The following is a 27,646-nucleotide window of genomic DNA, read 5'->3' as shown; positions in this document are numbered from 1 at the left end:
GGTCACTGGGGGCATATCCTTGGGGGCTATATCTTGTCCCTTGCCCTACCTCTCTCTCCTTCCTGGCCACCATGGGGTAAGCAGATTTACTCCACCTCGTGTTCCCCTGCCATAAAGTTCTGCCGTGCCAAAGCCCCGAAGTCACATGGTCAAATGACCGTGAACTGAAATCTTTGAAACTGCAAGCCAAAGTAAATCTTTACTCCCTAAACTTGACATTCTCCCATATTTTGTCACAGAGATGGAAAGCGGAACTAACACAATGAGCACCGATTCTTATTTAATTCTCCTCCAAAACAGAAGAGGAGGCAATCCTTCCTACGAGGGCAGCATTACCCTGACACCAAATCCAGACAGACTTAACAATAAAACTATAGACAATGTCCTTTATGAATATAGAGACACACACAAAAAAAAATACTAGCAAATCGAATCCAGCAGCATATAAACAGATTGTGCATCATGATTAGATTAGATTTATCCAGGGAATGCAAAGGTGCTTTCATATAAGAAATTCAGTAAATCTATTTCCAGAGACAGAGAGAGCCGATGGGATATAGGAGGGGATTTATTAGGGGAGTCGGCTCATATCACCACAGAGGCTGAGGAGACTCACAATCCGCTGTCTGCAAGCTGAAGATGCAGAGACGGTAGCTGGGTGGCTCAGCCCCAGACTGGAAGGCTCAGATCAGGAAGCCCCCAGGTGCCAACCCCCATCTGAGACCGAAGAGGCACAGGTCCCCAGAGGTGGGTATGGAGGTGCAAGTCCCCAAACCCAAAGAACTTAAAGTTCTGATGTCCAAGGGCAAGAGAGGGGAGTCCTGCTCTGGAAGCACAAGACAGAGAGAGCCCCTGACATCTGCCTCTTCATTTTCCGTGGGGGTGGGCAGTGATTGGATGGGCCCACCCACACTGAGGGTGGAGTAAGTAGTTACCCAAAGGAAATTTAGTGTGCTATATGCAGAAGAATGGATTCTGAAAGCTGTTGTGGCTTGGATACAGCTTGAAGGTCCTCATTATGGTGATCCTGCCACATCCCAGATGGGGCTTAGGGCATGGTTAGAGCTCACCAGGGCACTGCCCGTGGAAGGGGTTAATGGAGTCTTGTAGGACCTCTGTTAGTTCCTGTGAGAGTGAGTCTTTAGAAAAGAGCAAGACCAGCCTCCCTCTGGCTTCCTGTCTCACTATGTGATCTCTCCCTCCCACAGGTGCTCCTGCCATTTTGTTGCCACCACCAGGGGCGTGAACATCTTGGACTTTCAGCCTCCAAAACTGTGAGCTAAAAAAAACAAAAAAACTCTTTTCTTTATACATTACCATCTTCAGGTATCTTGTCATAGCAATGGAAAACAGGCTGACAAAAGCTGAGTGGAAATAACAGACAGGTCCTGCATGAACACCTTCAGATTCATGTTGTGCCTGTCACTGGAGTCTGACCTCCCTTCCCTAAATGTCCTTATTGTCCCTCCTGTGATAGTCCATGTTCCTGGAATGTTCTTTTTTCACTGTGCCTAGTCACTGTACCTTCTTATCTCTCAGCTGCCCGCTCCACATTCACTTCCTCAGGGCAACTGTAGCAGCTGTCCTTTCAAAATATGACTACAGTTGTTCCTCTTCCAGGGAGATCTGGTTACTCCTTCCCTTAAGAAGTGTGGTCTGTATTCCCTTCCCTTGAATCCAGGTGAGCTTGAGGGTGTTACTGTGGAAGTGACACTGTGTGACCTTTGAAGGTAGGTCATGAACGGTGAAAAGCTTCTGCCTGGTTGTCTTGGGACACTCCCTCTTGGAACCCAGCCACCATGCTGTAAGGAAGCTCAAGCAGCCCAGGGAGTGCCCCCGAGAGCAAATGGGATTCCTGCCCTAGGCCTGGCTGAGTTCCCAACTGACAGCTGGTATCCACTCCTCAGCTGTGAGATCAAGCCATCCACAAAGTGGGTTCTGCAGAACCTCAGCAACCTTGTGCTCAGTGACATGAGCCAGACACCCAAGGCCATGACCACATGCCTCCTTTTATAAGAAATATCCAGGGTAGGCAAACCTAAGAGACTATTAGACTAGATTGGTGGTTGCCAGAGGCTGGAGGGAGGAAAAGCAACAGTTAATGGTCCAGAGTTTCTTTTTAGGGAAATGAAAAAGTTCTGGAATCCAGTAATTATGGTTATACCACCTTGTGAATATACTAAAAACCACTGAATTGCACAGTTTCAATTTTATGATATGTGAATTTTTATTATCTCTGTTTTTTTTTTAAATAAAAGTGGGTCCTCCAATCCCTGTCAACTGTCATAGCTGATGCCCATCTTGTGTGGCACACAGACTTGCTGCCCAGGCTGCATTCTGCCCAAATGGCAGATTTGGGGGGAAACAAACAATGGTGTTGTTTGAAGCCTCAAAGTTTTGGGGGATGGTTGGTTACAAAGACTTGGGTAAGGTTGCAGAAGCCTTTCCTAACCACTAACTGGTCTGGATCAGGGCCCCTGTCTTCCCCTGTCTCTGTATTTTTTATTATAACATCTATCTTATTTGCAATTTTGATCTATATTTGATCAGCTGCTGTCTTTCCCATTGGAGAGTGAGCTCTGGGTGGGTAGGGACCTGACTATTGGCTGCAGTGCTCTTAGTGATGACCGACCGTTATACTCAGTACCTAATAGATGCTCAACAAATATCTACAATGAGTGAATGGAGGATTAACATGAGGAGAGATGCCGGGCTAAAGTCGAGGGGTCATAGGGTCTTCCTGGTTGAGTAGGTTTGATGGGTGAGCAGGAGGATGGAGATGAGGTTGGGGATTCGCGGAGAATGGAAGCTTCTGGAAAGACTAGAGAGGAAGGATAAGGAAGTTAACAAGAGAAAACTGGAGCATAAATGGATTCTTCCATACCGAATCCAGCTTGGCCCCCCAGAAACAGCGATAGAGATGGAGGAGGTGTGCGTTGGGCTGGACTAGGGCCTGCCGAGGGGAGACTGGGGGAGGAGGAAGCCGTTTATTTGTGTTTGCTATGTCCTGGGCCCGGTACTGAGTTCTTTCCATGCATTAGCTAATCTGAAGTTGCATCAACATCCCAGGAAGGTGGATGCAGAAATCGAGACTCCGTGGTAGAGCAATTTAGCCAAAGGACACCACTAGCCATGATTCCCACCCAGTTCCACATGATTGCAGAACTTGTACCGATAACCAGGATCCTGCAGCGGGGTTCTAGGTCTTTGGGTTCAGACTGTGTTTCTAAGAGTGCTGTCAAAAGCCAGTGATGCAGGGAGGTTCCAGGAGGGGACTCAGACGTCACCTCATCTGTCTGGGCTCTAGGTTGGCTGTGCCACAGATCACTTGTATGGCCTTAAGCAAGGTCTTTAACTCTTCTCCAGTTCAGTTTTATGGTTTTATTTTTCCCACAGTGATTGAAGATCAGAAGAGCCAGGGAAGTCCTAATTGGGACAAAGGCTACATCAGCTTTACCCTACATTCTTTTCCAGCCTGAGAGCCGAGCCTTCTTATTCTAGGGATCGGTGAGCTCATGACAGCCATACATCAGAGATTTTCCTGGTGTAGCTGGACTACCAGTTATTCTGTGCGCCTGCCTGGCCAGTTGGAACTGAAAGACCTTCAACTTGAGTCTGGCCTGGTCTTTTCCAGGTGTCTGACCTTGGGCAGGTCACGTTCTTCACTTTCACATCAGGATAACAACAGGACCCAGCTCTCGATCTCCCAAGAATTCAATGGAATGATGTAGGTCAGATGTTTCCTACAGGTGCTCCTTCAACATCGACGGCACCCCTGTTCTTAAGTCTGTGCGCAGGGCAACAATACCGGAAAGAAAGACAGTTGCTGTTTTTCCTCCTTAATAAATCCAGAAAGAATTTGAAATGAAATCCTCCGGGATTCGGACCGATCCCTCTGAGTCAGCAGTATAGCTGGGTTGCCATGGTCTCGGGGGCTGTGCATGGCTGACGTGTAAGCATGTCGCATTTCAGAATTTGTCTCGGCTTGCCGGGTGAGCAGAACCCATTCCACAAGGCAGCCATCTCCAGTCTGTAAAATTCCATGTCTCCCCGGCCTTCACCGTGGCTCCTACGAACAGACTAATCTCCGACTGAATCTTGGTAGGGGACGTGGCCCTCTTTGGCCTTAAGGACATTTAACCGGCAACTTTTTCCAGCTGGTTTCCTCTGACAATACTCATTTCAGCAAGATTACCTCAAAAATTCCTTCATCTTTAATCTTCTTAGTGAACAAAGCGTTGGATGAAATTAATGCTCATGTCTCTGAAAACGGCCTGCTGAACGCGGTCTGAGAATGTCGTTTAACCGGGGGAACCAGCCGACATGAATATCCACTTATATTTACTTATAAATCAATAGAAGTAAATAAAATCCACTTTAAAATTTCCCACGGGACAAGGGTTAGATGAGAGAACAAGAACACGCCACGGCCTAGCACATGGGGTCTCTGATCCCGATGGATTCCGGGGTGGTGTCTAGGCAGCAGTGCTGGCCTTTGGACTCGCCCAGATCTGGGCTCAAATCCCACCTCTGCCTGCCCTGGCCTCCTTGCTTTGGGCCAGTGGCTGTATTCTCTGGGCGTCCATTTCATCTGGGAGGTGAGCTGTCCTACAGGGCTTCATTCACTCATTCTGCAAATATTTGTTCTACCAGAGGCAGTAGAGATGCAAAGCAGCCAGTGTGGGCAGCTATCTGGAAACAAAGAATGGTGGCCTCGCCTAGGGTGCTGGGCAGGGTGGGGATGGAGCCAGCCCAGAGGGTGCCTTGGCTCCAGGTGCACCCTGGGCACGCCCTCTGGCCTGACATTGCTGCGCCATGACTCACCCCTGCACACCTCGGGAAGTGGAGCTGGCACGGGACCTGTCACTGCCCCATGGGATCCTGGCCCAGGTTCAGGGAAAGACCCAGGGGGAGATGGGGGAGCAGAGGCTTCCACACCTGGAGGAGACGCAGCTTATCACCACCCCAGGCTCCCCCTCAGGCAGCTCTGAAGTTGAGGTGACCCTTAGAATTCAGGGACCAAAACTTTATACCCCACTAGGTACCAGGCTCTGAAAGCAGCCTGGCCTCAAGGGAGGCCATGACCTTGAGCCTGGGGGAGGGCAACTGTGGTGCATCTGTACTTGAAGCTTCCTTTAGCCTTTCCCCAAACAGATCTGACAAGAGCCTCATCTATCCAGGGGAGAAGACGTGCTCACCAACTTGGACGTGAAGAATGGGTGGAAATCACCCAGGACAGGAAGAGCTTAGAGGCTGAGGGAAGGGCCCGGTGAGAGAAGAGGAGGGGAGGGGAGGGGAGAGAAGGGGAGGGGAGGGGAGGGGAAGGAGGAGGAAGACAGAGAGGAGGAAGAAGAGGAAAAAGAAGGAGGGGGAGAAGAAGGAGATACAGAAGGAGGGGGGGGAGAGAGGGGAGGACCCTGTCTCTTGGGAGTAACTAGCAGGGTTCCGTGAATGTGGGGTGGAGCAATAGTTAGCCATTTACTCCCAAGTGACTCAGATTTTCTGAAGCTCACTTTCTTTGTGACACAGGGGTGGTCCCCACCTGGTTCAGGTGCTTTTCAGATGATAAGAAAGAAAACACACACACACACACACACACACACCTCAAGAGCTCTTTAAATGTCCATTCTTCTTATTATTACTGGTATTGTTCAGAAAATAATGGCTGATTCTTTAATATTGTACCCCTTTCCTGGAAAAAATTATGGAAGAATTATTCAGGAGTTGGCAAATTTTTCTACAAAGTGCCAGATCAGACACTTTTAAGCTTCTGAACTTTCTGGCAACTTCTTGACTTTCTTGCATCCTGGGTGGAAGATGCCAGAGACATTGTATTAAAAAAAAGAAAAAAGAAAAAAGTGCTCAGCAGTGTTCTAACAAGACTGTGATTACAGAAAGAGGTGTGATAGTATCAGCGAGGATCTGGAGAAAATCTCCAATAGATAAAGAGGGTCAACTGCATGTTAAAGCGATTATCCTAGTGTGGTTTAAGCCAAAAGGCAAGCCCAGCACAGTGATGCACATCTATAATCCTAGTGACTCTGGAGGCTAAGGCAGGAGGATCACAAGCTCAAGGCCAGCCTCTGCGATTAAGCCAACAGGCAGATCCTGAGACCAGGACACTGGAGTGGGGGGACTGTGTAGAGTGAAATGAGGCTGGGGGGGCTGGGGATGTGGCTCAAGCGGTAGCGCACTCGCCTGGCATGCGTGCGGCCCGGGTTCGATCCTCAGCACCACATACCAACAAAGATGTTGTGTCCACCGAGAACTAAAAAATAAATATTAAAAATTCTCTCTCTCTCTCTCTCTCACTCTCTCACTCTCTCTTTAAAAAAAAAAAGAAAAAGAAATAAGGCTGGGGGCAAACTAAGTGCTTGAGCTGGGAGCCGCTGTGGTTGAGTCCCGTTGAAACCCCTTTGGGACTATGTAGAGCATGACTCAGAAACGCCCACTGCAGACATGGACTCTCACTGACTGGTCAAGGGAGGTGTTGCTCCCTCCCATTTCCAGAAGTGAGTGATTACCACCTGGCGGAAGGCCTCCTGGGGCAGTTGGACCAGAGGAGTGAGCAATAGTCCCGATATTCCCGGCTGACCAGAGTCTGTGCTGCTGGGCTGCTCCTGCACCGGGCCCATAGTGAGGCCTGCACGTCATTAACAAAGTAAATCAACATGGGTCCCTGGACCAAAGTAAGTCCATCTTAACCACTAGCCCTTGATCACCCACCCCTCCACGCTCTCCTATTTATCTTTTCAAGTCTATCCTGGATATAGACAAACACATTTCCCCTTTCTGTAAACCACTGGTGCATACTGCACAAAATCCACTAGATGGTGATGATATTGATGATGATGATGATGATGATGATGATGATGATGATTTTTGGTACTAGGAATTGAACCCAGAGGTGCTTAACCACTGAGCCACATCCCCAGCCCTTTTAAATATTTTGTTTTGAGACAGGGTCTCGCTGAGTTGCTTAGGGCTTTGCTAAGTTGCTGAGGCTGGCTTTGAACTCAAGATCCCCCCTGCCTCAGCTTCCCGAGCTGCTGGGATTACAGGTGTGTGCCACAGCGCTTGGCTGGAAAAATTATGGAAGAATTATTCAGGAGTTGGCAAATTTTTCTTCAAAGTGCCAGATCAAACACTTTTAAGCTTCTGAGCTTTCTGGCAACTTCTTGACTTTCTTGCATCCTGGGTAGAAGATGCCAGAGACATTGTATTAAAAAAAAAAGAGAGAGAGAGCTCAGCTGTGTTCTAACAAGACTGATATTACAGAAAGAGGTGTGAGTCCCATCTGCCAACATCGAAGTTAGCCTGTTCATTTGAGAAGACATTTCAGGTCTTGGATTGTGGGTTTTTTGTTTGTTTGTTTGTTTGTTTTTTTAGTTCTCGGCGGACACAACATCTTTGTTGGTATGTGGTGCTGAGGATCGAACCTGGGCCACACGCATGCCAGGCGAGCGCACTACTGCTTGAGTCACACCTCCAGCCCCGGATTGTGGTTTTTAATACGTCTATGCATGCATCTTGATGTAATTGTGAATGTGGATGTTTAGGACCCCGTCTTTGGGAGAAGGGCCTAGGACTCCTCTTGTGGATGCACTGTCATTTATTTACACAGTCCCTGCCCTGATGATAGCAATATTTCCAGTATTCCTCAAAAGTCAGGTGGAGGGAGGTATACCTGGAGTAAAGATCACCCTTTCAAGTGTACAGTGTATGAACTTTGGCAAACATGCACAAGGCTGTAATTCTAATCAAGATACAGAGCAGCTCCATCACCTCAGAGAGTGTCCTAGTGCATCATGGGAAGCCACCCCCCTGTGTCCTCCTGAGCACCTGGTACCCAGGGATCTGCTTTGTGTCCCTGTGTTTGCCTTTTCAGGCATATCACACAGGATGCAGCCTTTGGAACCTGGTTTCTTTCACTGAGCACAGTGGGTGTGAGACTCAGCCATGCTTAGGCTCAGGAACATGGTTGGTTCCTTTTTATTACCAAGGGATACTCTGTAGTGCAGACTCACCACAGTTTGTTTATTCACTCACCAGTCATAAGGCATTGGGTCATTTTCAGCTTGGGGCAATTACGAATGAATCTGCTCTTATTAGTTCCTGGCTTCTGTGTGGACTTCAGTTTCTGCATCTTGGGTAAACTCCTGGGGTTGGGATTACAAGGGCTACATAAATGCACGTATGACTTAATAAGCAATCACCAAGCAATTTCCCAAAGTGACTCTGCAACTTGGTTTTCCCTCCAGCCATATGGTGTGCTTGACAGCATTTAGCATTGCCAGTTCTTGTGTTAGCCTTACCAAGAGTTGTATGTAGTTTTGTTCTACAATAAACAGTGCTGATCACTGTTTATGTACATATGTCCTTATACATGTGTCCTTTACTATTAGGTGTGAGTATTCTGCAAGGTACATTCTTAGAATCAGAACTGATGGGTGAAAGGGTATGAAAGGCTGATTTGATATTGCCAAACAGCCTCTGGATGATGGCGCCAATTTGCCCGCCCACCCATTAGCTATGGCAGTGCCCGTCTTAACCACATCCTTGCCAGCAGCGTTTTACTCAATTCAAGTTTTGATTTAATTATTTTAAAGAGATGGGGGGGGGGTCTCTCTTTGTTGCCCAGGCTGGCCCTGAATACCTATGCTCAATCGATCCTTCTCCTCCTTTCTCAGCCTCCCAAGTCGCTGGGACTATAGGTGCCTGCCCCCACCTCCAGCAAGTGCGTATTTTTGAAGAAAATTATAGTCAAGACAATTGCAAAGTGTGAACTTTGGAGGGGTTTATGGAGTACTTAAAGTAAAGCTTCTGGAGCAGGACCTGCTGATTAATGATCATTGGCACTACTAATCAATCACAGTATTCTTTTTCTCTGAGTTTGTCCTCAATATATTCAGCAGGGCTTCTTTCTGAAGAGCTCAAACTTCACCAAAGGAATTTAGTTAATCCTCATAAATCTTCTGAGATGGTGACCAGGCATGTAGGCAGTGTGGTGCTACAGAGTAGGGAGACCTGACGGGAAGGAACTTTCTGAGGTTCCAGAACAGATCTGTGTCCCACAGGGTCCAAAATGAATCTGTCGGGGCTGGGGCTGTGGCTCAGTAGTAGGGCGCTCACCTGGCATGCGTGAGGCCCTGGGTTCAATCCTCAGCACCACATAAAAATAAATAAAGATCCATTGACAATTTAATAATACTTTTTTAAAAAAACAATCTATCTAGGGATAAGAATTGATTCCTCTAGATTAGGATGAGCCTGCTATGGTTAGATGGTCTTTCTAACTTTTTTTAAACTGCTACCCTCTTTGAGAAATACCCCAGGAGTTGGGGCCAATGATGCACGCCTATAATCCTGGTGACTTGGGAGGCTGAGGCAGAAGGATCCCAAGTTCAAGGCCAAACTCAGAATCTGTCTTTGAATAAAAAAAAATGGGGGGGGGGGCGCTGGGGCTGTGGCTCAGTGGTAACACAAGTGCCTGGTATGTGTGAGGCACTGGGTTCGATTCTTAGCACCATTTTTTTAGTAAAGATCTATCATCAACTAAAAAATAGATAAATAAATAAAATGGGGTGTCGATGTAACTCTGGTAGAGTGCCCCTGAATTCAATACCTGTACTACTACTACAACTAATAAATAAGTAAAAATTTTAAAAAAAGACAACCTCAGGATCCAAAATATATGTATAAAATATGTATTTTTTGAAACAAAAACTTCAAAGAATAATCTTCAATGTCGTGTACTCATTACCTTGTTTCTTTGACAATGTTCTGAGCACATTGAGATCCAGAATATCTATTATTGGGCTGTCCGGCATTTTATTTATTTTTTATTGCTTCTTTTTAGTTATACATGACAGTAGAATTCATTTTAATATAATTATACAAACATGAAAATATCTTATTCTAATTAGGACCCCACTCTTCTGGTTGTACACAGTGATGGGATTCACCTGGTGTATTTATATGTATATAGGAAAATTATGTCAGGTTTGTTCCACTGTCTTTCCTTTTCCGTTCTTCCCTCCCTTCCCAACATTGCTCTGCCACCGTTTTTTTTTTTTTTTCTTTTTTTGGTGGTGCTGGGGATTGAACTATGCCATAGCCTTGCGCATTTGAGGCAAGCACTCTACCAACTGAGCTAAACCCCAGGCCTCCCATCATTCCCCTTTGTCTAATCAACTGAGTATTCTTTCCCTCTCCCCTCTTATTGTGGGTTCGCTTCCACAAATTAGCAAAAATATTTCACCTTGGTTTTGGGGATTGTCTTATTTTACTTAGCATGATAGTCTCCAGATCTATCCATTTACTGGCAAATGTCTTAAAGTCATTCTGTTTTATGGCTGAGTAATGCTGCATTGTGTACGTGGACCACATTTGCTTATCTACTCATCTCTTAAAGGGCACTTAGGTTGGTTCCATAACTCATCAATTGTAATTGAGGTGCCATAAACATTGACATGGCTGTGTCACTGTAGTATGTTGATTTTAAATCCTTTGGATGTACACCAAGGAGTGGGATAGCTGGGTCAAAGGCTTGTTCCATTCCCAGTTTTTTGAGGAACTCCATACTACTTTCCAGAGTGGTTGCACCAATTTGCAGTCCCATCAACTGTGTATGTACCGTACCCTTTCCCGACATCCTCACCAACATTTATTATTACTTATATTCTTGATATTTCCGGCCAGCATTTTAAAGAGCACAGTTCTAGAACCCATGTCAATCCATGTCACTTGTATAACCAAGGCTTTCCATCTCCCTGGTGATGCAATTGGAATCACGCAACCTCACATTCAGTTTGGGACACTTCATTCCCATGTTCCTTTTCTGGGGATCTGAGAGCCTATTCCTTCATCAGTTATTTCCGCAAACAGCTCTTGGATTCCCTGTGTGCACTGCGCAGTATTCAGTGCTAGTGGAAGACAGTCGGCTTTGAAGAGAAAGAGGCCTGGATTCAGATGTCACCGTCACCTTCTGCTGGGGATCTTACAGGGAAATCACTGAGCTAAGGTATGGAAAGGACTTGGCCGAACGTCAGACTCATAGCCGGTGCTTAACACCGTGGTTCTCAACGTGGGATTTCCCAGACTAGCAGCATCCGCGTCACCTGGGAACTTGATAGAAAGGCAAAGCCCCAGGCCGCGCCCCAGTTTCACTGAGAAGCTCCGAGGCTGGGACCCGGACGTCTCTCTTAACCAGTCTTCCAAATGGTATCGAGGCCTGCTCACTTTGAGAGCCACCGGCTGAACGGTGGTAACATTAGCAGTTAGTACTCAAAGCTGCAGAGATGAGCAGCGGGCGGAGGACGAGCGGCTCCGCAGGCTGCAGTCAAGCACCAAGGCGCCAGCAGCACCCACAGGTAAACGCTTGAACTGTCTCGGTCCCGGCTCCTCCCACCTCCCTCCTCCCGGAGCAGGACCCGCCTAGTGCGCTCGCTGATTGGTGGAGTCTCTCGTGGACTTTAGCCACTCATCCAATCCCGGAGAACATAAACAGAGAAGGGCGGGACTGGGCTGTGCGCTTATTGGCTGTAGACCACGCCGGGGCGGGAGGGCGGAACTGCGCATGCGCGCTTTCGCGGCGCGCCCCCGGCGGCCGTAGAAAATGGCGACTGTCGACGAGCTGAAGGCTGGTGAGTACCAGCAGCGCGGCTTGCCGGGTGGTAAGCATCGCGACTTCCACCGGTGAAGAGCACGGGCCGGAAGGAACACCGGCTGGGCCTTTGCGGGACTCGTTCTGCGGTATCAGGGAGCGCCCGGCGGGAGTGGCGACCGCCGCGCGCGGGCTCTGGGAGGGACGCGGAGGTCCAGCGGCGTCGAGCTGGAGCCAGAGCCCAGAACCCGCGGGCCCCTGCGCGGGCTCCCGGGCTGCGCCCTGGGCCTCTGGCGCGTCGTTCTGGACCCCGCCGGGGCTGGGGAGAGGGAGGCCCGGGCGGGCTTGGCACCCGAGCTGCCCCGGGATGCAGGGTCGTGACCACTGGGCGGTCATCATTGCTGTGCGCACAGCCGTCGTGGGTAGGAGCTCCGTCCTGACTGGTTGGCTCGGTTTGCTCAGGAGGTCCCGCTTGTCCATCAGGAGAAACCGGGGTCAGGGTTTCCTGGTGTGGCCACTCGGGAAAGTTCCCCGAAGTACTTCTGTAGTAGTTCTGTGCCTGTCATTAAGAACATTTAATGCCATTAACTTCGAAGCAGACGTTCCGACAAGTGTTAGTGATGGTGCACTGGTCAGCGCCTGAGCTGGGTATTAAGCACTCCCCACGGCCGTGTGTCATCTGATGGATGCCCTGTACCCGTGGCCTGGACTGGGAAACTGAGCTGTTAAGAGGGGAAGTGCCCGAAGTCATTTACCGAGGAAGAGACAGTGTGGGAACCCAGATTAGGCGCACCACGATGCCAGGTCTGCATCACCGGGCAATAAACCTGCTTAATGAGTCGAACCAGTTCTGGTTTTCAGAAAACTCGGGGCCTGATAACCAGTCGTTGGTAGAGAGGTGGAAAGTAGGAAGCTGCATGACTTTGGGAATAGGATTCCGACACCCTCGGTGTGACTATATATTGGGGCACTGTGCTGATGAACAGTCATAAAAGGGGCACGCACCTGTCACACCAGAACACACTGCACCTGGATCTGTGGGCTCCCTCCTTGGGGAAATACACATCACACCTAATGTCACCTACAGTTTCAGAGAATTTAGGTATTCTGCCGCAGTCTGGCTGGGCACAAATAACCCAGCCGCCACAAAGCCTTGTAGATTCAAACAGCAACTCTTTATTCCCCAGCTCTCACTGGCACTGCACACACCACATGGGAACCCACTCCCTCCCCTCCACCAGGCTCCATCTTTCCCGAACACCCCCCCCCCCCCAAGAACTCACAGGAACTCCAAAGTAGCAGGCGCCCAAGGCAGCAAGAGCCTCCCTATTGCCCGACAGTAAAGGTCAAATATACAATACAATCAATCCAGCATCACAGCAATTATATATAAGTTAACTCAAATCATCATCTCAATGGTTCCCTGGCGTCACCTTTCAACCATTCCCTCTGGCAAATGCCAGGCATCATTCTGACTGGCTGTGGCTCTCAACAGTATTCCATGGGGGATCAGCCAGGTCAACAACCTCTTTCTGATGGAGTTTTTATGGTGCAGTGTTCTAGGCATAACAATAAAGAGAAGGGAAAATGATATGGAACTCAGAAGGCGATTTACTCTTTGCGGACTAGGAGTGTCCTACACTGACTTGAAGAGGGGCCGTTTTCTCTGCTTTCCCCAATTCTGAATGTGCTTTGTGTCCAAAAGAAAGTCCATGAAAGCTTGTTTGCCAAACATCTTAAATTTTATGGACGTTTTATCTTTTTGGGGAGGAGGGGTGTCTTGTTCTTTTTCTGTGGTTCTTTGCTTTTTTTGCATACCTCGTGCCTTGCGTGTATAGAATTCAGGCCACCTCGGGCACAAGCACCTTCATTGTTGCTTGTTTTGTTTTGGGGGGGTACCAGGGACTGAACTCAGGGATACTTGCCCACTGAGCCACATCCCCAGCCCTAGTTTGATTTTTATTTAGAGACAGAGTCTCACTGAGTTGCTTAGTGCCTTGCTTTTGCTTAGGCTGGCTTTGAATTTACGATCCTACAGGTGATCCTACAGGTGCATGGGCCACCACTGCAGGTCCTTTTATCTTTTTTAAGCACTCATAACTGTCATTAGAAAAAAACAAAACAAAAAGCCCCCAAACCGTTTCATTCAGACTGGGCCATTCCCGAAGGGTATCAAAGGATTTTATACAAAATATATGACACATTCCTTTCTTTATGGCTTCTAGTTTTCTTTAATCACCTTTCTGCACTGGCTGTTGGTGAAGCCCAGAATCCATTTGCAGTGACAAACGCTCTTGAACATAGGAGAGATTGGGGGAGGTAGGCTAAGTCCTGGTAAGCTAACTCTACTTCTAATCCCCCTATATTTTCCCGTCTGTAGTCTGGGAGTATGTCTCAGACTACAGCCCCTGACCACAAAGATGCTATAGGGATAAACTTGAGTTCCTTCAACTGTATTCAGAATGAATCATTACAACTTGGAAACTTTGTTTTTGTTTTTGTTTTACAAGCGTGGTTTGTGGTCAGTGTCATTGACCACTTGGTTACTTTGTTTAGCGCAAGGGCTGCATTTGCACTATTTACCTTTTAAACATTTTTCTTGAGAACATACCCAACAGTGACAAAATTTATAACTGAAGCATCAATATTTTATATTTAACAGTTTTAAAGGACACCTTGGAAAAAAGGGGGGTACTAGGGCATTTAAAAGCAAGGATCCGAGCTGAAGTTTTCAGTGCCCTAGATGATGATGGTGAACCCCGACCAACGTTGTCTCATGAAAACCTTCTGATTAACGAATTGATTCGGGAATACTTGGAATTCAACAAATATAAGTATACGGCATCGGTGCTCACAGCAGGTAAGTGGTCATGGTTTATCACTTGAGGCAGAACCTGTGCCTCCCGTTCCCCAATTTATCCCAGAAGTCCAATTTCATTACCAAGCAGTGTCATCTGGGTGACTGGATCATAAAAATCATATGTGCTCTTTTCACAGCTCAAACAAAAAATTTTTTTAAATATTTATTTTTTAGCTTTTAGGTGGACACAATATCTTTATTTTATTTTTATGTGGTGCTGAGGATCGAACCCAGGGCCTCATGCATGCCAGGTGAACTTGCTACTACTTTAGCCACATCCTCAGCCCATCAAACAAATTTTTATAAAGTTTAACATACTACAGGAGAAAATATTAGCTAGAACTTTCCATTACAGATCCTTTAATATTAAGCATACATTTTGCATCCCTCAGTTTGTTATAGATGGCTATATGATGTCAATGACATCAGCTAGTTATCTTGGATTTTGGCTTCCCTAGAGTGAAATCCAGTGAGGTAACCAAATTTCATATTAAATGTTTTGGCTTTAAAAAAAAGTGTAAAATTTACATACAAAAAAATTACCTTTTTTAGTGTACAGTTCTATGGATTTTGTCAAACATGTTCAATCGTGTAACTACCACCACAGTCACAGTCGAGACACAGAACATTTCCATCACCTCAGGAGATTTTCTGGCACCCATCTGTAGCCAGCCTTGTCACTCAGCCCCGCCCTGACACTCACTAAGCTGTCATTTTTCTGTTCTGGGGTCTTCTTTTCCGGAGTGTCCTGCATGGAGCATGTTGGTAAAGCCTTTTGACTCTGCCTCCTGTTGTTTGCACACTGCACCCGAGGTTCAGCCATGCTGGCTGTCCCTGCAAGTGGCATTATCCCCAGGGAAACAGTGTGGCCCTGCCAGTTCACCTGCTTCAGTGGTTAGGCAGTTAGGTGGTCTCTAGTTTGGGGCAGTTATGAATCAAGCCGCTGTAAACATTTACTTACGAGTTTTTATGTGAACATGAATATTCATTCTTTTGGGTAAATAGCTAGGAGCAGCCATGCTGGGTTGTGTGGTAAATGTTCACAGACCTTTATAGGAAAAGGGGCCAGCTGTTTTCCAAAGTGACTACGCCATTTTACTTTCCCACCAGGGAAGTACGAGAGTTCCAATTGCCTGTGTCCCTGCCGGCACTTGATATCAAGTCCAGTTTTACTTTTAGAATTACTGCTGCCAAATGGATATGTTTTTTCAAAATTGAGTTATTAGTAGTTATGTGTTTATATTTTGGTGGTGCTGGGGATTGAACCCATAGTCTTGTGCATGGGAGGCAAAGCACTCTACCAACTGAGCTGTATCCCCAGCCCTTCCATCATTCCCCTTTATCTAATCAACTGAACATCTATTATTTCCCTCTCCCCCTTATTGTGGGTTCGCTTCCACATATTAGCAACACATTTCACCTTTGGTTTTGGGGATTGTCTTATTTTACTTAGCGTGATAGTCTCCAGATCTGTCCATTTACTGGCAAATGTCTTAAAGTCATTCTTCTTTATGGCTGAGTAATGCTGCATTGGCTTCTCAGGAAACTGATTGAAGTCTAGTATTATAAGTTAGAGGCAGAAAGAGTATTTTCAATCCAGAATTGGGGATTTAAAAACTTAGGTTAAACTGCATTAAGTTTTGCATTAACAGAATGAATTTTTCAAAGTCGTAAAGTCGGTTGCAGGTGAATCTACCCTGTTCTGTCATTAATCTTCCCAAATCTGAAAAACGTATGTGTATCTGGTAAGTATGGTTGTTATCAAAATCACATTTGTTATTGGATTAACAGACTCGGTGTTTTGATGAATTTTTCCCCTCCAGAATCTGGTCAACCTGCAGTTCCACTGGACAGACAGTTTCTCGTCCGTGAACTAAATGCCTCTGAAGAGTCAAAGGACAACAAAATGTAAGAAGCTCCTGGCGCAGGGGGCTGTGGTTTCTCTTTCATTCAGCAGGTCTTGACCCAGATCTGGTGTGTAGCAGTGAGAAGGTCCGCTCCGCTCGTGAAAATCCCTGTGGTGTCTGTCAGAGGACTAAGCGTCTCTACTTTTTTTTTTTTTTTTTGGTGGTGCTGGGCCTGGACCCAGGGCCTGGTGCATGCTGGACATGGGCTGCACTGACCCCTGCCCCAGCCCTCTTCTCAGGGCCACTTTCACTTGCTCTCCCCCTCGCCCGCTCTGCATCTCAAGTTCTGTCCTAGGGTTGACGCCACCCTGGTGGGAGTGGGCGGCACTTTCTGGTGGTGGTTCTTTCCAGAGGGTCCCTGGGTGGGCGGAAGAGGGCTGAGGCTGGCAGGCCAGGCCCTCGCACTCCAGGCAGCCTGCCCCAGCACCTTTCCTTCTCTTTCTAAAAATTCATTGAGCTTTTGATTCTCCCTCCTGGTGTGATGGGGTTGATTACCGCGAAGCCTTTGACTTACATGCCAGTTGAATTCCGTGCAGTCGGTGTCCCTGATAATGTGCTGCCTGGCCCTCTACTCTGGGTTGAGGCCCGCGGGCCAAGTGTGGCGTCTGTGGATTTCTGATTTGAAAAGTTCAACTTCACTTGAGTTTCTGCAGCCTTTTGTAATATTGACTTAAAATGCTTTTTGTCATTTGTTTCTAAGACTCTTTATGTCTTAGTTTCCAGGGCTTTCTCATAGTGCTCTCAGTTTCTTTGTTGACTCTTTATGGCTCCTTTCACCTGCGCCCGCCCCCAAGTCTGCCCTCTGCTTTCCCTTCTCCTTGTCCTCCACCACCTCTTCTGTGGCCTCTGGAGGCTCCAGTGATGCTGCCTGCTGCTGCCTGCTTTGAACTTGAGTCTTAAGTCGTAGGCCGGGTTTCTACTGGCATGTCCGGAAACCAAATGGGTTATTCTTATCTCCTCAACGCCCTGCCTCCGTGGGAGCTTCCTGCAGCTGCTCAGGTCTTAGTCCCTCTCGGTGCCGGCTCTCTGTTCTCTACCGGTCCCTCCGCAGATCCCACTGCTTCTGCCCCTGCTGCGTCCCCTGTCCACCCTGTACCCCACTGCTCAGGAACCCTCTGACTAGGTTTTTAATCTCCAGTCACCTCCTTTTCCACCTTGTTTTACCTGCCACTGTCTTTGAACAGAGTTGTTGCATGGTTTAAAAACAACACTGAGGATGTGACGAGCCCCAGCGCCTCGGCCCAGCGTGGCCAGCCGCATCTTCCCACCTGTCTCTGGTGGGATTGGCTCACACCTCACTGTGCGTCGTCCCCAGAGGACACCTTGTAAACCCAAGCTTCTCTGCCTTTGCACCAACTGTCCCTTAGCCTCGCAGACAGGGTCACTTCCTTGTTCCTCTCACTTCCTGTGGGAGTGTCCTTTGTCACCCTGGTCCTGTTCAGATGTTAACTCATTTTTGACATTTTTCTTCCTCCTCTTTCCACATTTCTGTGTTTCTTTAAGATTTGATTTGTACTTTTGTTATACGTGTGTTTCATTTTTTCTTAAGAGTTAACTGTTTATAGTTCATCTCTTGGACAGGAATCTTTAAGAAAAAAGGATATGTGACATTCATTTCTATTTGTCATGGTATGTCACCGTGTTCTCTCTTTTTTTTTTACATATATTTTTTAGATGTTGATGAATCTTTATTTTATTCATTTATTTATATGTGGTACTGAGAGTCGAACCCAGTGCCTCATGCTAGGCAACTGCTCTGCCACTGAGCCACCACCCCAGCCCCTGTCACTGTGTTCTCTACACACATGAATACCCAATAAAATGCTTACTGCACTGAACCTCCATTACCCAGATAATTACTAACTATATAAAATCAGGGTTGCTTTGAAAAAGAGGGAAAAAAAAAACCTTTTTATCTCAGTTCTATTGATGTATATTTTCTTTAAAGTCCTCATGTGGGCAGTAAGTGACTGTAGAAGGCTTCAGCAGCAACATTAGCCTGACTAGAAAGAAGATAATTCCATTATGCCATATTCTGAATCTAGAATTTGATCCAAATAAGTGTAGCTGGGGCTGGTGCACACCCGGACCTCACGGTCACGTCTCCAGCTCACACTCCACATTCGCATTCCCGGAGCATCCAGACCCAGCTCAGCCCCGTGCTGGGAGGTCTGCTGCTCTGATGGAAGGGCCCGATAGGCACGAGACAGGAGGAGGTGACGCGCTGCTTGCCTGCCCCTCTTAAGGTCAGACACTTCTGTGAACTGCCACAGGCTCCCGGAGGCAGAGCAGTGGCTGGAGGAGTCAGGACAGACCTCTTCAGCAGGGGGTCAGAGTGTTTTAAGTGACAGTGAAAGTAGCAATTGTTGTTGAGGAAGAATGCAGACAGCACAGAGAAGCAGCCATTGAAGAGGAACAAGCTTGGCCCTCGCTGAAAGCCAGTCTCACTTCCCCAGACGCCCACCGTGGACTCTCTCCCTTGCAGCCATTCAAACTTAACGCTATATTTAACCTACCCGTGTGAACTTTCTCCTGCCTGTGCAGGGGGTGTATTTGCCACTTGTTTTTCATCCCAGAGTATATAAATCTTTTTTTCTTAATAAGATTATAAGTTATCCCAGCTGTACAGAGCAGTGCGGAGTCATGCAGCAGATGCTGAGTTCCTTCCCCTCTGGCTTGGAACGTTATGCTTTGTCTTTGAGTTTTTTAACTACATCAATATTAAGGGTATCTTTGAAGGCCACCTTCCCCCATTTCCCCTCCTCCGGCAAAACTGTTTCCCCTTTCTGTTTTAGACAACTTTGTAGTGTTCTGGGTACCATAAATGATTGGCACCTGCTCCTATCGGTGGACATTTAGGTTGTTTCCAGTGTTTTGCTATTGCAACAGATACCGCAGTGGATGGTGGTTCACTTAAAAGTGTCTGAGAACCCATTGTGTGTCAGACACTGTTGTAGGCTCTGGAGACAGCAGTAGGAATTGTTTTCTGGGAACCAACCATGCCCAAAGCGTGATCCACAGAACCGTTGTCCTATGAGAATCACCGCAAAAGGGATTTTGAACAGGAAGCCACCATACCACATCCCTTCTTGGAGATTCATAATCACCTTATTAGGGAAATTGCTCTGAGAAATCCTGCAATCAAAGAGCCATTGTTACCTAACCTGTTTGACAGAGGGACCAATTTTGGCATAAGTATTCACATCCTGTAAAGCCAGCGTTCATGGGTATAGTTGATAGCTGTACTTAAACACTGAGTTGTTAAAGCAGTGGGTAACACTTTAGAAAGCATATATTTTGACAAATTTTGAAAAGTATAGAAAACTGGCAGAGTAGAAATGGTGGAGTGGTAATTTGGAGGAGTCTACGTGTGACTTGGGACGGGCCGGGAGGTAAGGTGGCATCCAGTTCAGGACCTCGGTTTGCCAGTAGCACTTGGGAATGAACCTGATACAGTCTTCCTGGCTCTTGGTAGTTTTGAGATACTTGCTGCAGATGAAAGTATGAAGAAGTAAGTGACGGCTTTACTTCCAAAAATTTAGGGAAATTCTTCAAGCTCTATTTTTGCTGAGTTTAGTGATTTGCATTTGCCAAGTTTGCCATCCCCCCCGTACCACTCGGGTTATTCACTTAGTACAGATCTTCTGTGCCAGTTCTGAAACCCTTAGGGCTGCTGGGTCTTGAAAGTCCAGAAGTTTTCATGGATAATATGTTAGGTCAAACCCTGCCACCAAATGAGGGTGTGCCAATTTTATGAAGAAAGTTCCAGTTTTCGAGAGGTTTGATTTTTTCAGTATTGTATGTGAGGCTGTGCTTTAAATGATCTTTTTAAAACCTATTTTAAAAAATGAATCTTAATATCCATGAAATTGCAAGTTAAATGTGTTAGTTATATACAAGTTAGAATACTTGATTTTTTTAAAAATTTCAATCTTTTGTCAATCTTATCCATATTTAAAATATAAAAATTTAAACACTTAACAATCATCTTAACAAATTAATACTTGGGGAAAGACTGGCTTAAAATAATAGCAGACGTATCTTTTAATTGCTAGGTGAGGCCTGTCTAAGAAAGGGGTGGGCCTCCTCTTAGAGAAACCTCCTTTCCTGCTTTCCTGGTAACATGGAAAAATTGCTTTGATATACAATTATTAATTGCTGCCTGAGCGACTGCCCCAGAATCTGATGGCTTAAAACAAATATTTATCATTGTAGCGAATGTGGGAATGGGCGTAGCTGGAGAGTCCAGCTCAGGCTCCCTCCTGAGGCTGCGGCGTCTGGGGCTTGCTAGGGCTGGGAGGTGGCTTCTAGCTGGCTCTCGGTTGCCAGCTGTTGACGGGCAGGAGGCCTCAGCTCCTGGCTCTTCATTCCCAGGGGGCTGCTGGAGAGTCCTTGGGAATGTACCTTCCCCTAGAGAGAAAGCAAGGAGGTAGACACTGTCACTCTCCACCTCGCTCCATGTGTTGGAACTGGGACCAGTTCACAGGGAGGGCCGTTGGGTCCAGTTTCAAAGGGCTTGTTCATGCTTCGAACCATACTAGCTGATAAGTAGGTGGATATCTAAAAAAATCAGTCAAGTTTATTGTATTTTCAAGGATGAAATTAAAAACATTTCTGTATTGTCAACAGGGCAGCTTTCATTGATGCAAAGGCACTGATATAAATTCCTGGGTGGCATATTTCTAGAAAAAGTATAGGACTTGGGGTATAAATATGAACTTTATTTACTCTCTGGACTGGATTTCTCATTCACAAATTGATGATAATGGTTATGACATCACAAAGGGAGGATAAAATGAAGAGGAGTAGGAGTGTTTTGTGAACTGTGTGTTAGCTTCTGAAATTCAGCTGCCACGTGTGTGCCGGGCAAGCCCTAAACACTCAGTGCGTGGCAGTTGTGACTCAGGGCCTGTGCTTTCCCCACCTCAGGAGGCAGAGACACTGAGGAGACCGGGAGGCTGAGTCTCGCCCAGGGGTTCACAGCTGACAAGTGGCAAAGCCAGTATTGGAGCCCTGGCTGTCTGGATGTATGACGTTTTCTGGGCCCTGATTTATTCAACAGGCATTTGCTGTCCTATTACCAGGCAGAGTCAAATACTGGGAGGTATATGGACTTGGAGTTTAAAAGCTGAATTCCTATGAATTGATTCATAGTATTTCAGTTTATATGAATTTTAAGTTGTTCACATGTTTTCTCTGGGTTTTAAATTTTCCTTCAATTTAATGGTACTTTTAAACTTAAAGAGTATGAATAGTTCACAACTCAAATAAGAATCACACACTATTTTCTTAATATTATTTTTTGATACTGGGGATTGAGCCCAGGGGTGCTTTACCACTGAACCACATCCCCAGCCTTTTATTTTTGAGAAAGGGTCTCACTAAGTTGCTGAGGCTGGCCTTGAACTTATGATAATCCTGCCTCAGCTCCTGAATCACTGGGATCATAGGCATGCGCCACTGCCCTGGCTTATAGAACTGTTTTTAAGCCTAGTGAATTACTAGGCCATTTTGGTGTCAGAGGTTATCTTTTAAAGAATAAATGTTTTTAGTTGTCCCTTTTATGTTAATTGATTTTGTTTGTTTTCTTCCTGATATAGACCTCTTTTATATGGAATTTTGGCTCATTTCTTGCATGGAACTAAGGACAGCGTCCCAAACACCTTTCTGAAAGAGTCTTCACTTCAGCCTTCAAACCCAAATCTTGTCAGACAGAAGAAGGCCGATGGGTAAGAGGTTCCTGAGGTTTCTCTTTTAGCTTTAGCAAGTGTGTTTTCTTCCTGTGCATTTGTATCCTTGCAGGAGTTTTTCCTGAGCTTTTGAGCCGTAGTTTAATTTCACTTATATCTAAAACAGTGAGCTTCTGTTACTCAACCTTCAAGAAATACTTTTTGGAAAGAAAATTTTTAAAAAAGTAGGGGAATAACTGGGAAAGTCCGTGTGTGTGTGTGTGTGTGTGTGTGTGTGTATGTGTGTGTGTGTACACACATACATGTAAATTCATATACACACACAAAAGTTTTGCAAAACCCGATTTTTATTTATAGTCCTTGGAGCACTGCAGATCTGTATACTGCAAAAGTAGTTTGTTTTTTTTTTACCAAGGGATCATTTTTTTTCTGTCCAGGAGCTAAACACAGATGGAGAAGTCATGGGCCATGTGTCCTTTGCATTTTCAGGTTTTTTTTTTTTTTTTTTTTTGTACAGTAGATGGTCGTTATTTTCACAAATAATGGATTCTTAGAATGACTGATCTTTTTTTTCAGAATGCTTGCTGTTAAAATGAGCTTTCAGTTGTTCAGTCACATCAGTAGTAGAGCCTCCGTTTTGGACTGCATTTTGGCTGTGTTTCCAACCGTGGTAGAGAGCTCAGCTCTCTGCCCACTCCTACCAGTAGTTCTTCTGTGTGGGCACGTAAAGTAGAATTGCTGGTCACAGTGTACAAATATTGAAAACCAGCACAAATTGTTTACACGCTTCCCAGGAATATGTGACCATATCCGTTTGTTCCAGTGGATCTTGGTGACACACGAGCACTTGTTACACAGCAACCGCAAGACATTGTATTAGTCCTGGGAAGAAAGAGAGCCTCTGGAGAAATAAGCCTTTCTGGCTCATAAGCTTCTTATAATCGGTCTCTTTAACATTCCTGCTAATGACAAGTATTTCTTGACCAAGTTCTGTTCAGAGGTGGAAGTCACTGATGAGCTCCTGCTGTCTTACACCACATGGGGATGGACACGGAGGGAAAGAAGGGGCAAGAGACACCTTCTGGGTACAAAGTGCCAAAAGTATCAGAGAATCAGCTTCAAGGCAGTAAAGCAGCTTTGGGTGCCTGTTCTGTGGCAAGCTCCATAGAAAACCCAGCCGTGAGGGTGACCACTGATCCAGTGGGACAAGAACAATGACTTGCAAATTATTTTCTTGGCACAACAGTGGTTTCTTTGTGCAATGACTTGAAGCACTGTCAGCCACATGTTGCGTCATGTTTCAGAAACACGGTTCAGCAGTCTACTCGCTTTCTTAGCCTGCATACCTGGAGCTGCGTCACTCTTACCTGACGGCACTGAGGAGGTCGCAGAAATAGTAAAGTGACCACTCTGCAAGCCACGCGCCTTATCACTGCACCGGCCCATCCGGACGCAAGACAAGACATCAAACAAAATCTGCTTCCATTTGAAAATAAGCCCAAAGCCTGCCGAGATGAAAGCACCCCTCATAAGAGCTTTCAGAGTGGGGAAAACCCTCTGAGAGCCAGCTCACTATCCTGCTGCTGTTGACCCTTGCCATCTTGCAGGCAAAGAAGTTTTTGCTCCGAATAAAAGACAAGATGTTTAGAGAAAACCTTTATCAGCTCGACTTTATACAAAAATGCAGACTCCATTTTCTAGAACAGGACTTTTCTAGAAGACCTAACATCACTGTGCTCTAAGGAACTTGTTCATTTTGTTCTGTCAACAAAGTTGCCCAACAAAGTTGGAGGGAGAGAGATCCCCATCTGTTATCCAGACTGGAGAGGTGTCCTAGTCCTAAGGCTGATGTCACCTCTTCTTTAGGATTTGAAAACCAAGTGTGGATTTTTGGTACTAAATCTGTATTTTCTAATCCCTTGCCTAAATTTGTATTTTCTTAAAAGAATTGACACAAGAAAGGCTCTGTCAGCTGTGACAGTGCTGGGCTGGGCAGAAGTGCCCTCTTTACTGTGGCCAGAGCACTGCAGGGGTCACAGAAGCCTCCTGGAGCTTTCTTGTCTTGTTTTTTGGCTTTTGAAAACATTTTCCATGGTTCCAGGAGTTTTCAGATCTCGGTAGGAAGGTGTGAATGTGCCCATGTTTTTCTTGCCACCAGAGGGCGCTGCTGGGAGGCGCTTGTGTCTGAAGGTCTTGTTTCTGATGGAAAAGCTCTGGCGGCCACCACTTGTCGTCCTCCCTCGTGAATTCCATTCCTTACAAATAAGAGGTAGGCCTGGAACTCATCACGCAGGGGTTTCCTCCAGCCTGCCTCCTTCACTTAAAAAAAGGGGGGCAAGAAACACTTTTGAATAGTTAGCCCAAAGGACTGAACATTTCTGACTCCTCAGTAGGTTTAAGAAGTGCATTTAAAGGCAGGTGCAGTGGTGCAGGCCTGTGATCCCGGCCCCTTGGGTAGCTGAGGATCACAAGTTCCAGGCCAGCCTAGGAAACCTTAGCAAGGCCCTGTCTTAAAATTAAAAAATAAAAGGGGCTGGGGATGTGACTTGGTGGTAAAGCACTCCTAGGTTCAATCCCCAATAACAAAAAAAAAAAAAAAAAAAAGACTTTTTTTCATCATCTTAAGCCATCTTCAGAACTCATCAAAGAGTGCATGACAACATTGGAAAATTCGTGTAGGTGTGGCCACCCCTGTGTCTTAGGATACATGTTGACGTGTGCTTCTGCTCATTCCAGGTGACCACCAGGAAAGGAGAGGGGCGAAGGCACCCACACCGAGGCTCTCCCCCTTTCTCAAGCCGTGAAGAGATGACACTTCGATGCAGAGTATCTTTTATCTTAAAATTGCATGTATTAAGTAACTTATTTATCATTCCAGTGTTACAACTACTATTTGCATTTTGTAGAAATTTGAGTTTCTGCACAATACTTGACCCCTCGTGTTTTACTGCATTTGTGAATAAAAGCTAACTCTGTCATCTAGCTTATTGGATGTGACTGGAAAGAAGGTGCATGGTTTTTACGAAGTAGTTTGAAGGTCCGGAAGTTCATGAAAAATGCAAGGGCTTTTAGAACTTTGTACCGTCTTCTAAAAAAAGTTCCAGGCCTTTATCCACATGTTCTGCTCCTTGACATGCACATTAATTAAATTTCCTTCAGTTGGAATCATGTGAACTTGTAGGAAAATTCATTCATGACTTAAAGAATATTAAAACCAAAACTAATTTCCTGTACAGTTTGATTTTTCTTAAAGGACCTATTTTTCAGAAAACCTCTCATGATTCAGCTTAAATATCTGAATTACTACCTAAAGTTAAATTTGTAAATAGATAACCAAGTACTTTTTCTTTCCTTAGTCCATTTTGGCTTCCGCTGGAAATTTTAATTAAAAGGTAGAGGGGGAAATAATTCTTTTAACATGCTATAAGTAAAACAGAGTTTATTTTGTTTTATTAAGAATGTAAAATAAGGGGGGCTGGGGTTGTGGCTCAGTGGTAGAGCGCTCACCTAGCACGGGTGGGACCCGGGTTCGATCTTCAGCACCACATAAAAATAAAGGCATTGTGTTGTGTCCATCTACACCTAAAAAATAGATATTTTTAAAAAAAGAATGTAAAATAAGGGGCTGGGGTTGTGGCTTAGTGACTGAGCCCTTGCCTCATGTGTGAGGCACTAGGTTTGGTCCTCAGCACCACATGAAATAAATAAATAAATGCAAAGATATTGTGTCCACCTACAACTAAAAAAAAAAGAATGTGAAATGACATGAAGAGACAGGCTTTAGGGAAATACCAGAAGGAGCTTTCCCTAGAGGCACTGTTGAAGCCCCGCGTGGCCCGGGTCTCACAGTTAAGACGGCTGAGGGACGCGCGCCTTCCTGCGTGGGCTCTGGAGGTCATTTTGAATGTCCGTGTGTCTCCAGAAGCCTCTTTGATCATTGCTAAGGAAGTCTCGTGATGTGGAGTTTCACTAAGACAGCTCTCAGGGTAGCCCGCTCCTGGTGCAGAGTCGTGGGGCGCTGGAACTCAGAGCGCCTGGACTTGCCGGTCTAGCCGCGTGCTTCCCATGGGAGAGGGCTGTGGCTGGCGCTGTTGTCACCCTCCTTGGGGTGCTGGGTAGGTGCTAACTTTGAAAATGACAGAAACCTTTTATTTTATATTTGATGATGTTAATTGTATTTACTCCTTACAGATTAAGAATTTTTATCTAAACACAAATCACCATTGTTTTTCATTTTTATTTTGTTGTGCTTGGGCTGGAGCTCAGGGCCCCAGGCTTTCTAGGCAGGTGCTCTACCACTGAGATACCCAGCCCATCAGAAACTACTAATGAAACCCCTTGAAACTATATTTTATAAGTCAAAAGATTTTGAGAGCTGGGCGCAGTGGCTCATGCCTGTCATCCCAGAGGCTCAGGAGGCTGAGGCAGGAGGATCTTGAGTTCAAAGCCAGCCTCAGCAACAGCAAGGTTCTAAGCAACTCAGTGAGACCCTGTCTCTGAATAAAATACAAAATAGGGCTGGGGATGGGGCTCAGTGGTTGAGTGCCCCTGAGTTCAATCCCTGGTACCTCCCCCCCAAAAAAAAGATTTTGAGAGCCCTGTTTGTGGGTTAAAATTGTATCTGTAGATGCAGAGTCTTATAAGGGCCCATTTTCATTTTTAAATCTGTAATGTCTGATTACAATTATGAATTCCATTGTATCATATGTGGGAATATAAAGATCTGACTTTTCCCAGCAGTCTTGATTCACATCCAAGTTGTTGTCACTAAGTTTACCTCAGGAATTGCAATCATGTAGATTAAGAGAAAAATGCTGGAGTTGATGATTTTGGATACTGTTGAAAAACCATCACAATGAAAGCTGACTAGAACTGTCACCGGTGTTGTAGCCTCTGTGTGCATTATTCTGTAACTCCTGTGCCTGGGCAACTTTTATACTTTCAATATATCATTTAATTAAAAAAATTTTAAGCAATTCACCTTTGTGCAGAGGGTGTTTGTATCGCTGCTGTGTTGTCAAGAGCTGGGCACAGAAATAGAAGAAGGACCTGGTGGCTCTCCCGCTGCCTGTCGGGGTCCTCATGGTGGAGAACCTGGAGTAGGGGCTGGGGTCTGTGCCCTGGGCTTCAGCCCTGTCACCCTGCAGCAGCTATTCCCAGGGTGCAGTGGGGGGGCCTGTGCCAGTCCCTCTGGGGTAGCATCATAATGGGGGGCAGGGGTGGTTTGAATAACATATTTATATTTGGAAAAGAAAAGACAAAACATACACTGAGAATTTTATTATCCAAAAAGAAGGACTTCATGTTAAAAAAATCTGCCCTAGAAATTTCCATACTTGAGATTTTTCAATAGTGTCAGTTTTTAATCCAGGAGCTCAAAAGGGTGGTGCCTGAGACAGGGAGACACTGGAGGAAAGAAACAGAGCACAAATGGACTCAAGGAAAGAGGACTCCATAGTGCTGGTGGGTTCCCTGGGGTTGGGAGGAGTTGGGGAAAAATGTTGGATTTACACAAAAAATCAAATGGGAAAGTGGAACAGAGGGATTTAGGGAGGTGGAGATTTAAAACGTGGACAGTCTAAAA

General features: G+C 45.9%; 1 protein-coding gene across 2 annotated transcripts; it reads left to right on the top strand.

Moving 5' to 3' along the window:
- The first annotated feature begins 11,567 nt into the window (after nucleotides 1-11,567).
- Nucleotides 11,568-27,040, top strand: CEP20 (centrosomal protein 20). Of its 2 annotated transcripts, none has more exons than XM_081297642.1 (5): nucleotides 11,568-11,645; nucleotides 14,268-14,465; nucleotides 16,289-16,373; nucleotides 21,973-22,101; nucleotides 24,799-27,040. In XM_081297642.1, the coding sequence occupies exons 1-5, from the start codon at nucleotides 11,618-11,620 to the stop codon at nucleotides 24,800-24,802; spliced, it is 444 nt and encodes a 147-aa protein (XP_081153768.1). In that variant the 5' UTR covers nucleotides 11,568-11,617; the 3' UTR covers nucleotides 24,803-27,040. The 2 variants fall into 2 exon arrangements, with proteins under 2 accessions (XP_081153768.1, XP_081153767.1); XM_081297641.1 differs by lacking the exon at nucleotides 11,568-11,645 and adding an exon at nucleotides 11,788-12,707.
- The last annotated feature ends 606 nt before the right edge of the window (nucleotides 27,041-27,646 follow it).

Source organism: Spermophilus citellus (assembly GCF_964194105.1).
Source record: "Spermophilus citellus genome assembly, chromosome: 6".
NCBI classification, from domain to species: domain Eukaryota; kingdom Metazoa; phylum Chordata; class Mammalia; order Rodentia; family Sciuridae; genus Spermophilus; species Spermophilus citellus.
The sequence above is the reverse complement of the archived record's forward strand: the minus strand, read 5'-3'. Positions and strand labels throughout refer to the sequence as shown.

Coding starts and splice junctions, on each gene's coding strand:
- CEP20 (XM_081297641.1), top strand. CDS start 12,584: ATGAACAGTCATAAAAGGGGCACGCACCTGTCACACCAGAACACACTG. Junction 12,708..14,267: donor TACAGTTTCAGAGAATTTAG/GTATTCTGCCGC, acceptor TATATTTAACAG/TTTTAAAGGACACCTTGGAA. Junction 16,374..21,972: donor GAGTCAAAGGACAACAAAAT/GTAAGAAGCTCC, acceptor TTCCTGATATAG/ACCTCTTTTATATGGAATTT.